The sequence below is a fragment of the Mauremys mutica genome, chromosome 8, assembly GCF_020497125.1.
Source record: "Mauremys mutica isolate MM-2020 ecotype Southern chromosome 8, ASM2049712v1, whole genome shotgun sequence".
NCBI classification, from domain to species: Eukaryota; Metazoa; Chordata; order Testudines; family Geoemydidae; genus Mauremys; species Mauremys mutica.
Genome location: NC_059079.1, coordinates 108,071,683 through 108,088,897, shown reverse-complemented (window position 1 = coordinate 108,088,897; position 17,215 = coordinate 108,071,683). Strand labels below are relative to the sequence as shown.

At 46.1% G+C, this 17,215-nt stretch overlaps 1 protein-coding gene across 4 annotated transcripts in view; it reads right to left on the bottom strand.

Annotated features, from left to right (window-relative positions):
• Positions 1-8,391: 8,391 nt before the first annotated feature.
• Positions 8,392-17,215, bottom strand: part of CYFIP2 (cytoplasmic FMR1 interacting protein 2) — a 77,675-nt gene continuing 68,851 nt past the window's right edge. For 3 of the 4 annotated variants that reach the window (XM_045026871.1, XM_045026872.1, XM_045026873.1), the window contains 3 exons: positions 12,927-13,165; positions 10,919-11,066; positions 8,392-10,334 (listed from right to left, as the gene is read on the bottom strand). In XM_045026871.1, coding sequence (XP_044882806.1) covers positions 10,167-10,334; positions 10,919-11,066; positions 12,927-13,165 — 555 coding nt within the window. In that variant the 3' untranslated portion in view covers positions 8,392-10,166. The remainder of the gene's footprint in view (positions 10,335-10,918; positions 11,067-12,926; positions 13,166-17,215) is intronic. The other variant, XR_006581566.1, reaches the window with a different exon arrangement.

Below are 17,215 nucleotides of genomic sequence, written 5' to 3'. Positions count from 1 at the left end.
CTTTATTTCAATTATTATATCTTTGAAGGAACATGCCAGCTTTGTGTCTTTTCACTACTTCCCCTGGCAGAGAGTTACTCTGTGCCTGACAATTGCTTACCCACAAATGGACAGGAACCTTTTCCTGCTGAGATGTGTTTGAGTAGCCTAGCTCCAGCTCATTTTTTGTTGCCATCATCATAAATATAAATACAAGCTTCTTGTCTCCTCTCCATGTCCCATTGGCATGAGCCTCGGGGTGGGTTCTCCCCTACCTATGAAAAGTGGCTATAGATTAGAAAGGTGACAAGCTGGGTGAAGTGATATCTTTTATTGGACCAACTTCTGTTGGTGAGGGAGACAGTCTTCTCTGTCTCATCAACAGAAGTTGGTCCAGTAAAAGATTTAAAAATTCTTATTAAAGCTAATGTTAAAAAATTACATAATACCAAGGTTGGGAAAAAAGCATCTGTACATCTGGGTATAGTGCTTAGATTATCCACACCTATACAGTTAGTTTTTAAAAGAGTACATAATCAACACTAACCCACATTTAGGTGAATAGATTCAACAATACAGTTTAGATATTAGAATCCGAATACTCGGGTACATCACTCATGAAAAATTGTACAGAGATTTGGTTGTGGAAAGCAAAATATATCAATAAGTGGAGATTGTCCCTCAGTAACTGAGAATTAGGTTCGTTGTCCATTTAGAAAATACAGTATTACTTCATCTACCTTGTCATCAATAGCCTGTGATGGACATGGCTACACGTACACTGCATACAAATTAGAATAGCATTTGACTCAGGGCCGGTGCAAGGATATTTTTCACCCTAGGTGAAATTTGCACCTTGCACCCTCTCTTCCCCCTTCCTTTCCCTCCCCCCAGAGCATTGATTATTATAAACTTTCAAAAATGAACACTGTAGTGTAAAAAAATTTTTTTCGGTCGCCACTTTTTGGCACCCCCAAATCTTGGTGCCTTAGGCAGCTGCCTAGTTCGCTTAGTGGTTACGCTGGCCCTGATTTGACTCATTCTACACAGCACAGATGTACAGTATCTGATATGAGGTTTAAGGCCGTGGGGAATCAGGCTATAGAACAGGGGTAGGCAACCTATGGCACGGGTGCCGAAGGCAGCACGTGAAGTGAGCTGATTTTCAGTGGCACTCACACTGCCCGGGGCCTGGCCAACACTGCAGGGGGCTCTGCATTTTAATTTAATTTTAAATGAAGCTTCTTAAACATTTTAAAAAACTTATTTACTTTACATACAACAATAGTTTAGTTATATATTATAGACATAGAAAGAGGCCTTTTAAAAACATTAACATGTATGACTGGCGCGCGAAACCTTAAATTAGAGTGACTAAGTGATGCCTCGGCACAGCACTTCTGAAAGGACCCCGCTCTAGAGTTATAGTAACCTTTGCCACTGCATTTAGTCACTTGCAAGTTCAGACAGGCGACAAGAGAGGCTGGCAAAGCAATGAATTCTTCTCTCGCTCTGTGTAGCTATCCCACTTTTGAATGGAAAAGGCTGCTCCAGTTTGTCTCCCATAAGTCACTGGACCCACCTCTTATTACCTCACTTGCTGGGATTTATCTCATTTATCTCTTGCATCCGAAGAAGTGGGTATTCACCCACGAAAGCTCATGCTGCAAAAACATCTGTTAGTCTATAAGGTGCCACAGGATTCTTTGCTGCTTCTACAGAACCAGACTAACACGGCTACCCCTCTGATACTTGATCTCATATAGGGTGACCAGATAGAAAGCGTGAAAAATCAAGACGGGGATGGGGGGAGGGGGTAATAGGAGCCTATATAAGAAAAATTCCCAAATATCGGGACTGTCCCTATAAAATCGTGACATCTGATCACCCTAATCTCATATGATTCCTTTAAAAAAAAAATCAGAGCCCTTCCCCATTCTCTGAAACCAGGGAGTCCTCATCACCTGCTCATCTCTTAGCAATGTAGTTACACCTGAAATACTGGTTTACGAACCATGTGCAAGATGAGCTACCTGACCGGAATCCAGAGGGGAGGATAAGACCATTTCAAGTGTGACTAATACCCTCATGAAACAGCCTTTCCTTTCCTTTCAGCCTCTCCCCCTTCCGCCCACATAGCCCAGCCTAGGAAAGTAATGGAACAACTCAAGGTATCAATTATCCTACATTAGAAATAAGATGAAAACTTCATGCTGAATCTGTTGCCATTGGATGCCTAATAGGCGAAGTTGCTTTGGAAACATGCTTCCGAAGGACATGGGGAAACATTTTACTCTTGTGTGGTGTAATCTGAGAGCCTGAAGGAACAGTCTCCTGCTTCAAATGGGGGAAGAGATCCTTTTCCTACTGATAACGAGCTGATTGCCACGGGGGTTTGGGGAAGTGCCTGTTTTTCAGATGATCGCATTTCAAGAACGGGCGGGGGGGGGGGGGAAAGCTTGAAAAACTGGACTTCGGTGAGCAAACAGCCTTTAATTCAGCAGTTCTCAACATAACCGTTGTCTGGGGTGACAGTGTTGTTAGATTGGGGTCATGTTATTTCACAAAAATTCTATTTCATTTAAAAAAAAGTTTCTAGCCTTCATGGATGTGGGAAAAAGGGTTGTGTGTGACCCAAGTATATCCTAAAGGCTCAAAAAGTAAATTAACAGAACTCCACATTTATTATTATTATTATTAATCTCATTTTTGGAGGGCTTTACTCATATTTCTGAACGCTTGACATTGGCATTACTGTTTTACTGCAGAGGCCTGTCCGTCTGGGTTTTAATCCTGACTCTGCGCTGGCCCAGTAATGAGGGTAGAATACCAGATAGTCTGGCTGCTTTCCCAGGGGCTGCAGCGTTAAGATGTGCTATATTTTCCGGGGAGTTTTCTTTCGCATCCCTCACTGATTTTTGCACTCTCCCCAAGAAGCAGTTGTAGGTGAATTCCTGCAGGCAAAAGGCCAAGAGTTTTCCTGAAGAAGCAGCAAGTTACACGTCCTATCTTGCTGCCATGGGATGTTTATGGGCGTCCTGCTCTCCTTTGTAGCCATGGCAGGAGAAGACAAGTGGCAATTGATATGCACCCCATCAAATGCTGAGGGAGGGGGAAACTCACTGTTATCTGCTATAGATCCAGAGACAGGCTGAATGCCTGGAAATTTGCAGCTAAGGGATGGAGATTCCACTAGACTAGTGAGGATAACTATAGGGACATTCATTAGAGGCTTCCAGGCGTCAGATCAAGTGGGTTTTGTAAGGACCGAGCACAGAAGCCAAGTGACACACTCTTCCAAAGGTCATTTTGTTTGTTGATCCCTTATCTGCAAAACACTCACCCCAAAAGCCGAAATCAAGTGAAACTCAGATGGTTGTTTTTTTGGGGGGGTGGGGGTGGGGGGAGGTTGTCACAAACATGAAAGGCACCCTGGGTGTGTGGAAATGTTGGACACTAGTTTTGAGCAAATGTGGGCACTTTTGAGCCAACTAATAAAATGACAGTAATGAGATAATATGCTTTGCACCTACGTAGTTCCTTTAATCTGTCAGCCAGATTCATTCCCCAGCTACCCTTTATGCAAAAGTTCTATAGAACTGAAAATAAGGAATTCTGTCCCTGCTGTAGAATTTCATCGGATGGTTTTCAAACCCATGTGACAACTGCAAACAACATATAGAAAAGATCCCATTCTATTTCCATGGAAGCCTATACGTTTCGTTCCTATTCACTTTCAGAGGCCTCTCCCATAAGCAATCTTCTGAAGCTGTCGTTTTTTACAGCGGCCCTGCCACAGACAGTGTGCCCTCTTAAGGCAGGAGTATCTTTTTAGGTTCTGTGACTTTGATTCAGTTAAATTTATTTTCCCTCCTTTCCCGACCCCCAGTCCTGTGCTAAAAGTTACCTTTATCTCTTCAGCTATACTGACTTGAAGAGACCTCTAAGTGATGCAGGCTACAATGCGGATGATCCAAAATCTGGCACTCTTTCCCCTCTGATCATTACAGAAGCAGTCCCTCCACCTGGTGTTAAGCAGGCATTGTGCTTCTAGAGGGGCCCGAGATTTAAAACCAAGGTCCTGACCACTTTAGGCCAGTAAAGATAGGATGCACTGATGCAAGTGTGTTTCCTCCGCATTGCAACTTCTATGGTGCCCTTAGAGGGAACCGAAGCATGAAGGGTGCATCCAAGTGGGACTAACCCCCGGGAGAAGGTGGCAGCGAGCACCTGCTGGAGTGCAGAAGCCCTTTTAGACACAGCGAGCTGTGCTAGTGCGGAGAATCTGGAGCATAGTTCAAATCTGTGTTGAGTCGGGCTTGTCCGCTCTTCCATCAAAGCTTTGTGTGTGTGACTGCGAACTGGATTTGCAACTCAATTTTGCAGAAAGTGTTTGTTTTCCCTTGAAATTTTTCATTTTTCTTGTTGTTGGAAAAGGGAGAGCCTGAAACATGAAGAATGTTTGGGTTCTGACAAAAAGTCAAAATTTTTGGTGACATTCAACAGCCTGCCATTTTCGCAGGCATAATTTGACATAATTTAGGATTTGCCCATTTCTCCAATGAGCCCCACTTTTATTTTTCCCAATTACAAAAATCGGTACACATTGGTGGTGGTTGTGTTATGGGACATATTGCTAGGTACCAGGTGCTTTATCATCACAGAAGCATTTTTAATAGAGATGGAAGCTTCTGTTGACCAACAAAGGAACAACAAAAAAATACAAAACATCATCTCCGGCTGCACAGCAAAGATGATTCATGAATTTAACACCATATTCAATCACGAGCAGAAATATACTTCACCATAAATAAATTTAAATTCATTGTACAAAAAACCCCAAGCAGCTCTTCGTACAAATATGGTACATTGGACAAGTGTTCTTGCAAACATTTTTTTTTTAAACTTTCAAGAACAAAGTTTTGCTCTGGTTCACAAACACACAAACCAACTGAACTGGAATAATACAGGAGAAAAAGGACTAGAGTGTTCATCGCTCCTAACGAGTGTTGCTGGAAAAAAGAATGCGATTGAAGTACAGAGTTTGAGTTGGTTTGACTTCCCCTTTCTACTGGGCTGCTCAAAATCAAGTACGTCGTCATCAAGGAATGGGGCTGTGCACTGCAAATACTCACATTTCATAGATTTTTAAGGCCTGAAGGGATCATTACGACAATCTAGTCTGACCTCCTGCATAACTCAAGCCACAACATTTTATCCACTAATTGCTGCATCAAACCCAACAACTTCTGTGTGCGTATAAGGAAGACATATATCCAGTCTTGATTTAAGGACTCTGAGGGTATGTCTACACTGCAATGTAAGCCCGGGGTCAGTAGAACTTAAGTGAGTGGAACATGTGTTTATTAACCTAGGCCTTGAGAGTCTACACTCATTTGTAACTCCTGGTTAGGAATTGTTGAATCCTGGGTCTCAATCTGGAGTGCCAGCATCTACACTGCATTATGCAGACCTGAGTCCAACCACTCATATCCCAGACTTGCTAGTTCTCCCCCTCCCCCAAATATGGCGGCCCTAGCCCTTTGTTTGTGGTGCAGAGTGGAGAAATCTGACTGTCCAGAAGACATAGAAAGTTCACCCATGGGATTGTGGGATACTCTTGGTGGCTATGCAGAGCATGAGTCCATGGGGCCCTGGGTCCAAGCCCTGGGTTAGCACAATTTGTGTGTAGACGGTAGCAGGGTTAGGCTTGAACCTGAGTTCGAACCCTGGGCTTACACTGCAGTGTAGACATACCCCAAGTGCAGGAGGATTTACCACACCCTTTGGTAGTCTGTTCCAGTGGTTAATTACCCTCACTGTTAATAATTTGCACCTTAATTCCATTAAAGATGATCAGATTAAAAAGAACAAGCAAAAAAGAAAAGGTTGTCCAGTTCATTCAATGGCTTATGGGCCCAATCTTGAAACCCTTACTAATATGCAGTAAAGCAGGATTTGAGAACTGGAGCCAACATCTACACAAGTGACTTGCATCCTTTTGGTAGAAAAGGGTATTAAAATCAAGTTGCATGAATAAAGGTTGTATGACTGAGCCCTCGCTGCCATCCCACGTCACTTGAGCAACAGGGTAAAACACCTGCATAAACCCTACAGCTGAAATATACTCTGTTTTGATCATACGGCTTTGGTTTCCTGCTCATAAATTTTGATTCCCTCCCTAACAGGTCCTGAGAAGGGTGGGGAGGTCATTTTGTTCAAGCAAATTCCCCGTTCATGGACAACACACACATATAATTGGTCTCTGCATTCCATTTCAGCTCATCCAACTGTGCTTTATAGGCCTCAAGAATCAATCCCCTAAAACAACAGCAAAAGAACATTACATTTCGCAAGCTGATGTTCATACTGGTGAAATACACCACAACTCATTCAGAGCCTAAGCGCTGGCAGATAGACAGGCTTTAACTGCGTACAACCAACTGCGTCTAGCTGCTGGAGCCAGGCCGTGTGGTACACTTCACCCTTATGGATTAAGCTTGTAGTGTTTTGTGCCACAACCAGGCCCGCAGACAGAAAGTCCGGGCCCCAGGGCCAGGGCCGTCCTATGGGAGGCGGAGCCCGGGGTGGAAGTGACAAATTCGTCACTTCCGGGACTGCTTGTGCTGGCCAATTGCGTTGGCCCGTGGGGCCCCTCAAAACACGGGGCCCCTCAAAACGCGGGGCCCAGACCGGTCATGTGCACCTAGGAGCCATGCAGGCAGCCCCCGACTGCTGCTGCCACTACTGTGGCAGCGGCCGGGGGCCCCTCGGCCCTTTTAAAATCACCTGGGCCCCATGGCAACTGCCCCCTTTATGCCCCCCCACCCCTGCTCAGCGGGCCTGGCCATTCTGTAAAAGTCTCAGGAGGGGCTGGATATTTCATTTCTGTGGTGCCCAGATGGTGCTCTGAGAGCCATATAGGAACCTAGTTTCAGAGGGGCAGCCATGTTAGTCTGTTTCAGCAAAAACGAGGAGTCTTGCAGCACCTTAAAGACTAACAAATTGATTTGAGCACAAGCTTTTGTGGGCTATGACCCACTTCTTCGTCAGATGACCCCACTTGGTAAGGCAACTCCCATCTTTTCTTGGCTGCATATTTGTTGCCTGCCTACTGTAATTTTCACTCCATACATCTGAAGAAGTGGGTCATAGCCCATGAAAGCTTATGCTCTAATAAATGTGTTAGTCTTTAAGGTGCCACAAGACTCCTCATTGTATATAGGAACCCTTGCTTTCAGTTCAGGGACACTTCATACCAAAATAACAAACAACTGTTTAGCCTAGTGGTTCTCAAACTGTGGGCTGGGACTTGAAAGTGACTGCGGCCCTCTCTCCCTCACCTGAGGCGGCGGGATTTGGACTGTGGCCCCCGTGGTCCCCCACCCGAGGTGGTGGGGGGCTCCACCCTACTCCTAGGGTCACGTAGTAACTTTGTTGTCAGAAGGGTGTCATGGTGCAATGAAGTTTGAGAACCCCTTTAGTCCAATAAAAAATACCATTTAGGATCTTTTCTGTCATCTCATTTCACACACACACACAAAAATAACATGCCTGATGCCCCCACTCTGCTAACCCAGTTTTTTTACACTTATGTAGGTCCACTGACTTCAATATAGTAACATCAGGCTAAAAGTGGTGTAGCAGAGCAGGGAACCAGGCCTTTCATCCTTAGTAGAGGAGCATATATCATATATAAAACAAAACCTTTCAGTGTTTGTGTCCTTGAACATTCTGTTCTTCCTTCAGATGAGATGGAAAAGAATCCCCCCTCTCAGCCTCCAGGCTTTCCCTGCCTTAGTCAATGATTTGAGATGATCTCCCTCAGCCTTCATGTTAGTTTCAGATTAAAATGCACCAGAGATTTCTTTTTGTAGTTTATACAGCTGCCTCAGCAACCAAAGGAAACTCAAGGTGGCAAATACGCCCAGCAGCGCTTGTGGGGGATATTCACTGGTTACCAGGGAAACAGAGGTAGGTCTCTGGGAGAACAAAGGCATCTTCCATCAGAAATTCACCTCTAGCCAACAATATTAAGCTTGCTGCTGGTCTCAAAGTCAGAATTTTGCAATTTTGCAACAGAAAAGCTTCAAAAACAGACTCCAAGGAGAAACTGATTAACTTGAATTGATATGCAAACTAGATACTATCAATTTAGGTTTAAATAGAGACTGGGAATGGCTGAGCCATTACACACATTGAATCTATTTCCCCCATGTTAAGTATCTTGTCAAACTGTCTGAAATGGGCCATCTTGATTCTCACTACAAAAGTTTTTTTTTCTCCTGCTGACAACAGTTCATCTTAATTTATTAGCCTCTTAGAGTTGGTTGGGCAACTCCCACCTTTTCATGTTCTCTGTATGTATATATCTCTCCTCACTATATGTTCCATTCTGTGCATCCGATGAAGTGGGCTGTAGCCCACGAAAGCTTATGCTCAAATAAATTTGTTAGTCTCTAAGGTGCCACAAGTGCTCCTGTTTTTTTTGCGGCTACAGACTAACACGGCTGCTACTCTGAAAAAAGACAGAATGTTCCAGTCGGGACACCTCTTGAACAGATCTACTTTCTGTTCCCTCAGACAGAGTAATTACCCAGTCTCTGGCTTCCCAGCGGTTTGTGAGAGCACTGCATTGTCCTAAATAAGCTGAACAGAGTGTCTGGGTTATGTTGAGATACAGGGCACTAACATGGCTCTATTACATAATGGCAAAGGTCTGATTTAACCTAAATAAAATCAAGAAATTAAAACTTTCTCAGGGGGTGAGGCCAGGGTGGATTAGGAGAGGTGAGGAGAGGGCAGGTTCTGATCTCATCTATATCTGTCTAAATATGGAGTGACTTCACTGAAGTCCATGGGGTTACTCCAGGTTTACCCCTGTATAGATGAGATCCGGATCTGGCCCCTTAGCTTTTGCCACATCAAAGAAGACCCTTCATCTCACTTCAAAGAAGTTGATGTGGGGAAGAAGGGAAAACAATGAGTTCTGAAATTTTCCTTGATGATTCAACTAGGTTCTTTTAATCTCACAGGATCTTGGACAATGTTTAAGAGTCAGAAGGAAACAGAATCCTGTATTTCCTTTGTAGAACCCTCTGAGTACTATAGTCATCTCCTTTCTGATGCTTATTTCATTTCCTCTGCTCTAAAGGATCCTGCTGTTTCTGTGTAATAGGGTTTCCGTTCACCCCCACTGGAACTCTCCATGCCCTGTAGGCATATGCACTGGAGGAACTCATTTGAAACAAAGAAAACCATCACTCAAGAATGGACACAAATTGTAGCTTCCAGCTCATTGTCGAATGTGGATGTATGATCCTTGGCTAAAAACCAAAGTACATGTACATTCTGGAGGTAAGCCGGGCTGCCAGGATCGCTGATTCCTCCTCCCACCCCAGGAATATAGCGAGTGGAATTTTCAGGTAAATGCAGCCCACAGCATTCATTAGGCGATTTCATTGTTTACTCCCTGGTAGATATAGCTTCAGGGGCACCTCTTTTGAATTAGTAGTGGGGCTATGGCATGTAGTGGGAAACCACCAGGATGGTATCTTGTCTCCCAGCTCTCTGAAATGCAGGCTTGGTGAAAAGAGTGGGGAAATCTCCAACCCCATGTAGGCAGTGACACTAGACTCAAACTCTGAATCAACTTGGTTTCCTTTCTCTGGTCAGACGACTTCTTCCTCTGTGGGCTGCCAAGTGAAAAGTGCTGCTATTGTGCCTCACCAAATGAGGGACGTCTTCAAACCCTCCTGCCGCTGTCATGCATCACAGGGGAAGTTCCACTTGCGGCAGTGGGAGATGGCTTCTGGCACTCTGAAACAATCAGCTCGTGACGGGAACCCGACACCTAGGATTCTATATGGCTTCAGAGTTTTGGGTTCGACTGGACGTATCACAGAAAAACAAAACCAAAAAATCCCAACCCACTGCATGGAAGAAAAGCACATCCTGCCCCGCTCCCACACCCAGTCTCAAAGCTACAGGTAAAGCCAACCACAGGGATGCTACAGCACATGCACTCAAACAGGGCCAGCTAGGAAGATGTGTGTATCGGGTGTACCCAACCTCTCTTGTTGCCAGAGCCACATTGTCAAGTTTCCCCTTCCCAGTTCTTGTTCTGATCCAGTCACTCTTCCTCCCTAATCCCAAAGGGGTTTAATATCCACACTAGCACTTGCTGCTTAGCAAGTGGTAGCCAGGGACTGGTGGATGGGAGGCTGGAAGCAGCGCACATGCTCAACCGTGGAGCTGTCTGTTTCCACAGACTTCATGTACTTGTTCAGGATGGCGAAAATCTCGTTGTTCAGAATCTGATACTTCCTTATGCGGTCAGCCATCTTCTTCAGGGGCTGGAGAGGGGGAAAATGGCAGAGAGATGAAGCAATCCCTCTTGGTCAGCTGGAAAGCATCACCAGGACCACGAGCCCGCTAGTAGGAAACCTCAGTGGGGCAGTTACAACCCCTGTTACATTTCCACCTTGCTCCCCACAGTGAACAGTGAGTCACCTCCATTCTGTGGGCCGAGTCGTGCCAAGTCTAACCTAATTCCCCCCCCTCCCCGACTTACTTATTGCTAAAGCCGGTGCAATGACAGTATGGCTAATGGGCATTATAATTAATTATTATTTGCATGCAGCTCCCCACGGCCAAGCTGAAGGTCCCCACTTTAAGAGCAAAAGGGTTCTGTTCCCATGCCCCGTTAAAGCCTTGGCCTCTCTGCTGCAACTCCAGGTAGGAATCCCACCGTGGATGGCTCTAGCCCAATCTGGGCGTTGTTTAAAGACACGCTGGGACCCCCGTTGGGGATTCAGCACCTTGTTGTCCATCTGTGAATAACAGTGAGACCCTGTTACAGTGCCAGAGCAGGGAGAGGGTAGTTTTGTGTTTCTGACCCTTCAAAAGGGGGGTGGGAGGCGGCTGTCCCCGGCCTTACCACGTTCTTGATGATTTCATCCTTCCCATCCTGTCTCTGCACCTTCAGCAGATGGTAACAGAAGTCAAAGAGGTCGAAGCGCCGCTGCTGCCCGAGGAGCACAATGACGGAGCAGCCTGCCCAATTCAAACCGTCTCCAAAGCACTGCCTGGAGAGGGCCAGAGAGACATGAGAGGAGCTATTTAGAGAAGGGTTGTCCCACATGATATGAGTCACCTTCCTCACTGAATTCCTGCTGTCTTGACTCTTTCACACAGCTACCGTGTAAATGTGCGTGAGAGCAAATGAACTAAAAAGCAGCCATGCAGAACCCCAGTGGAGCCAGCCTGTCTCCCCGGAGCTCAAAGCAGGCAGCATGGCCTAGCGGACGGAACTTAGAAGACCTGGTTTCTATTCCCAGCTTTGACAATATGCTGCTCGGTGACCTCCAGCAAGTCCCTTCCTCTCGCTGTGCCTCAGTTTCTCTTCCCATCTTTTATCTTCCTATTTAGCTTGAAAACTCATTGGGGCAAAGTCTGTTTCGCTGTCCAGTATCAGGAGGTAGCCGTGTTAGTCTGTATCCACAAAAACAACGAGGAGTCCGGTGGCACCTTGTTAGTCTTTAAGGTGCCACCGGACTCCTTGTTGTTTCTGTTTCGCTGTGTCTGTACCGCACTATGAGGCCTTGATCTTCGCTGGGCTCCTTAGAGGGCCCCGGTAATAGAAATAAACCACAACAGGAAACTGAACAGACCAGAAGGCTGCAGCTAGGCCAGGGGTTCTCACACTTCGTTGCACCGCCACCCGCTTCTGACAACAAAAATTGCAACACGACCCCAGAATGGGGGGGACCAAAGCCTGATTCACACTGCCCCAGGGGGGGAGTCTAAGCCAAAGCCTGAGCCCCCTGCCCTGGGTGTGGAAGGGGTCAAAGCCACAGCCCACGGGCTTCAGTCCCAGCCAGGGGGCCTGTAACCTGAGCCCCGCCACCCAGAGCTGAATCCCTCAGCCAGTGCAGCTCAGGCTTCATCCCTGAGCCCAGCAAGTCTAAGCCAGCCCTAGCGACCCCATGAAAATGGGGTCCCGACCCACTCTGAGGTCCCGACCCACAGTTTGAGAACCGCTGAGCTAGGCTAACGCAGTACAATCTCACTTCATCCCCAAGGGGGTGTTTCGTCACCACCCTTATTGTGGCTGTGCAGAAATGAAGGAAAAATACCAACGCGCTTGGTGTAAGTGGAAGAGTTGTTGTGAGATCTTCCTTTACACTCGGGATAACCCCGGTATCTTACACAGCGCTCCCGCTCTCTCTATTGCCTCAGGCTGTGGAAGATGTACCTGCCGGTGGCCCCCTTTGCCTGCATTTTCATCTCAGTGCCTGTCCTCACATCATGCTCTATCCCGGCTTTTACACTTTCTGTGAATGTTACTACTTGTGAATGGTGACCAATCAACAGCCCTGGAGAGTGGAGTCCTCTGCTCAGCCACAGAACAGGCCCAGCCCAATCTCCCCAGCTCCACTGCAGCCCTGAGGGGTAGTGGCCAGCACACTGCACTGGGATTCAGGAGACCTGGATTCTATTCCTGCCTTGGCCTGTGGGGTGACTTTGGGCAAATCGGTGCCCTCATCTATAAAGGGGATAATGATTCTGATCTACTGACAGTTACTACGCAAGAACAAGGCATTATTATTATTATTCTAGTTCTGTGTCTCAGCCCATTGTATGTCTGGCCTCTGTTTGTGGGGCTGGCTTTTATGACTGGGATATCAGTTCCCTGGCAGTGCCAAATGTATTTCATACGGGCTGCCATTAGACAGTCGTGCCCAGCTGCAGCGGGCTTTGAACTGGCAGTGGAAGTAAAAGGCTCTGTATTACAGTACTGCTTGGTTGTTACCTAGGGTTCCACATTATCACAACACGCTTCTCTGACCAAGAGTCTGGGTATCCCTCACAATCCTCGCATGCCTGGCTGGCACACGCTAACCCACAAACAGCGCTGAGGCCAGCACCAGTGCAGGCAAACTCACTCTGCAGTGAACTCATTTGTCCCCACGGGGATGCAGTACACGAACTGCATGGCACTCCAGAGCCGGTGGAACTCGACACACTCATCCACGTGCATGACCCCGTTGGTAGGGGGAGGCCCACGCCAGATTGGGTCCTGCAGGTAGCTGCGAATGCGCGTCAGGATCACCTCGAACATGGAGAGCCCACAGCACAGCCGCTCCTTGGTCAGCAAGTCACCCTCCCGAGCAATGGCTATTTGCTGAGAAGGAAGATAACCACAGAAACAAAAGCGGATGTGTAATGACCTCCCTTTTGGAATTCTGCACTGATCTCCATCCTGCCTCTCTCTCAGTTCTTTCATATTTCATATCATATTCCATGCAAGACCAGACCTTACCTCTGACATGTTCCCGTGGTACGCCCCTCCTGAGAACAGCCATCCCACTTAGGGTAGGGCAGAAGAATATAAAGGACATAGTCCTCAAATATGTTGCATAAGTCTAAACATTTTTATCCTTTGGAAATAACTGAATACCTTGGAAGTTAGATGCTGAAGTCTGCTTTCATCCAGAAGCATTTATCCTCAATCCTGCCTGCACACGGCTATGTTACTGTGGGACTGCTCGTGACTGCATGTACTGGGTTGTTTCTGTCATACCACTCATGGATAGTAGACAATGAAGCCTGCTCTGTTACTGTAGGGTGATTGGTGAGACCTGAGCTGTGGACACTAGTTTGTTATTATACGGATACTCCCTGTACACACTTGTTTGCTATGATAGGGTTGTTCATAGCAACTGATCCAATATGGTGTGTGCAAATACCTAATAGGCACACCCAGTTAGACATATGCAAACACTGTGCACGTTTAGCTTTGAAAAACGGGTTTATGCAGACTTTGAGAGGATGTCGGGTACATCCTCTCCTAGCCTTGCCATGATCTCTTTAAAAAGCAGGAATGCTGTAAAATTCTTGGCTTGTTTTCTAGGTAGGATTAAAAAAATGCTCTGAAAAATATTTGAAGCCACCACAAACTTAGTACTGGGGGAAAAAAGCATATTTTAGAAGACGCTTGAGGTAACCAACTTCATGAACTTTTGGGAGGATGGGGGTGAAATGTATAAGCATACTGAGAACTGAATAATACCTACTCTCAGATACACCCGTGCAAATCTGGAATAGTTCCACTGACATCAACAGAGTTACCCAGATGCACACTGTGTAACAGAGCAGAATCTGGCCTCATTTCATCCCTCAGTGACAGTCCCTAACCTAGAAAAAAAGGTGATTTAGGGCATAAAAGCAACTGTGTCCTTTGCCCTAGCAAAGCAGCTCTGGTTATTGTCTGTAGCAGCAGTGAGTTGTGCTAGTTTGAAGAGTATCATTAGTTAACTTTCTTTTGGCTCTTGTAATTGTTGTTTCGTGCCATTTCCACCTGCATTGTTGACTCCCACTGCTTCCTCCCAGGGCCCGTGCAGTCAGTTAGGAAAATGGTGCATTGAGTTACAATTACATTTGCCAAGTGTAACAAGTTAAATGGAAGCATAGCTTTGTTACCATGCCTGCCTGGCCGGGGAGTCAAAACATGTTGGGTCTGCTGTGGTCCCAGAAGATCACCCTCGTCTGAGTGTTTGTCGAGGCGTTTTATTCCCATGGACAGAGCACTTTGCTCCCGGTGTTACATGGCACCTGCATGCACAGCAGCTGTTTCACTTTCTAGCCCTACTGCCCATGCTAGGGGGTTTCCTGTGGCTTTAAGCAGTTGCTATATTTCTGACTATCCCAGGAGCTTCTATAACAAATACATTTTTATCTGATCAGGATCAATACTGGATGCGGGTCGCAGATGGAAGGGACAGGGGTGTGGCCCAGGTAGACAGTGAGAATGTGAGTGTTTGCTCAAATTACTTACAAGACAGTGCATCCAAATTAATGTCGACTTGTGGGGATCTGGTTTTGGAAATATCTGGGGCTCATTCTACTCAGCTGATTGCCCTAATTAGTAACATTTTAGCCACCTACAGAGACAAATCTAGTGGCAGTGGATCCAGCCATCCACTCTGTCCTTTTTGCTGCCCTAAACCACAGGTCCCCACTAATCGAAATCCAGGAACTCCTGAAACTTGTCTCCACCAGATGTTTAAAAAGCCCTGGCCGTGCCTTGACACCCCACTTCATTAGAAGTGGTTTATGCAGGCAGTATTTGTTTGGTAAATATTGAAAGTGGAAGTTCTACAATTACCGCCTGCTGCAGTTACAAGGACAGCCTGGTAGCATAAAAGCACAAGGCAATTAATATTCAACGAAGAGCAAATATACAGAGAAAGTCAAGGGAGAGTACAGATTCTGCCAGGCAGCAGCACCTGCTCTAACTCTGTTAAACTGCAGAATGTGGGTTTCACATAACTGCTTCACTTCCCTGGTGCTCAGACACCGAGCTGGTAGTGGTGGCAGGGAGATATGCCTTAGTGGATAGGTGGGTAGAGTGATTCCTGCAGAGCAGCGTTAAACTCACAACTGCAGCATGCCTGTAGCACGGCCACTCGGCTAGAATTTCAAGGCTAAAATACTGAGTGGGCCCACAGCAACATGGCCACTAAATCTGCATGCACATGGGCTGGTGGGCACAGAACCCGACCTGACTTTAGTGTCTGCTCAGCAGGCTAAGGGATTGTATTATTTTTTTACAGTGTTATTGTTCGTGGGATCCATACGCCATGCACACCCGTTTCAGTGGGGTCAGATTGTCTGGAATGAACTAGTCCAATAATCTCAATATATGATTTTTGAAGAAACTGTAAAAGGACCAATTCTGCCCTCAGCCGCACACTCAGGGCTACCAGGGATGAAGCAGGATCTCCAGGCTTTCAAGGGCAGACTTTGGTCCTATGGCTGATCATCAGAAAGCCTTAATATAAGGCTACTACTGCCGTGTGGCTGCCCACCGGGCTAACAGCAGCTGGAGGGCAATACTCGTATATCAAAGCCAGACCTAGAGTCTGAAGTCCCGTCATCATGTCCCAGTGGTAAGAAACACGCCTGTGTCATGTCCGAGATACTGAACTCTCGTGAACAGCGTTACGGTGGGAGGGGGAGGGCAGCATACGACTCACAAGCTGCAGCAACTAAGGGCGGGCTTTGCAGGAGAGCCCGACTCGAGTCCCTCTGAGCCCCATGGGTCACCTCCCACTGCCTGTGGGGGGAGGGGGCAGTTAGGCTCACTCTGCTAAATGGACATTTTCTCATTCTTGTTGGGGAGTTTACTCAATGAGCCATTCTGGCACCTCGGATTCTGCATTAATCTCACATACAAATGATGATTTATGTCCTGCTCACTGCCTGTTTGCTTGTCATTGTATAAACCCAGCCTACACATAGCCCCCTTTTAATGCACAAACCATCTACAGCCTGGGCCAAAGCCGTGGAAAGACTCTCACTGACATCAGTCGGCATTGGATGAGGCCCTTAGACCACAGCGTTTAGTATGTCAACTGCACAGGACCAAATTTTCATTAATGGCATCCAAACCCGAAGAGCTGAAATGTGCTCGTAAGTTTCCAGACACCTGCTTTTGGGTGCCTACGTCTTCTGTGCACAAAAACGTTGATGTTTGTGTCCAAAACTGCATTTCCAGGAGCAGTGGGGCACTATCAACAAACACAGTTATGTTTATTTACTTCTGAGTTCTCATAACTTTGGTTCCCAAAAGTATGTACGTGAAGAACTTGGGAGCACACTAGAGTGAGCTAATTTTAGTGGGGAAAATGAAATACCTTTTGTTTGATCATAATAAATATGGTGAGGAGAAGCAGCAAGTGGACTTTATACAGTAGAATTTAAGGATGATTTTGCAAGGAAGGATAGACACACACACACAAAAGCACAGTGGTGATTTATATCTCAACAATGCCCCTTTACAAAGGGAACTATATGAGAGATGAGAAGTGCCCACAAATCAGAACAGAATCCTCTGCTACACTTTCTGTTTTTTTGTTTCATATTATTCCCAGAGATGCAAAGTTCCACATGACCTTGAATTATAAATATGATCCATTGGAAAATAGGAAAGTTAATTGCCTGGATCCTGTCCACAGATCTGTCACTTTTTATTGCTGGATGTTCATTCCAGCTACAGAAAATTACTGTGTGAGGAAGTTAATCTAATTCAGTGTCTCAAATACATCTTATTCTATTAACTAAAAGAAAGCAGCATTTTGATAGTGACACTGGGTAAAATCCTGGCCCCACTGAAATCACTGGGGGTTCAGCCATTATGTTTGTTTATTTTGGTGAGAAATTTTAAAATGGT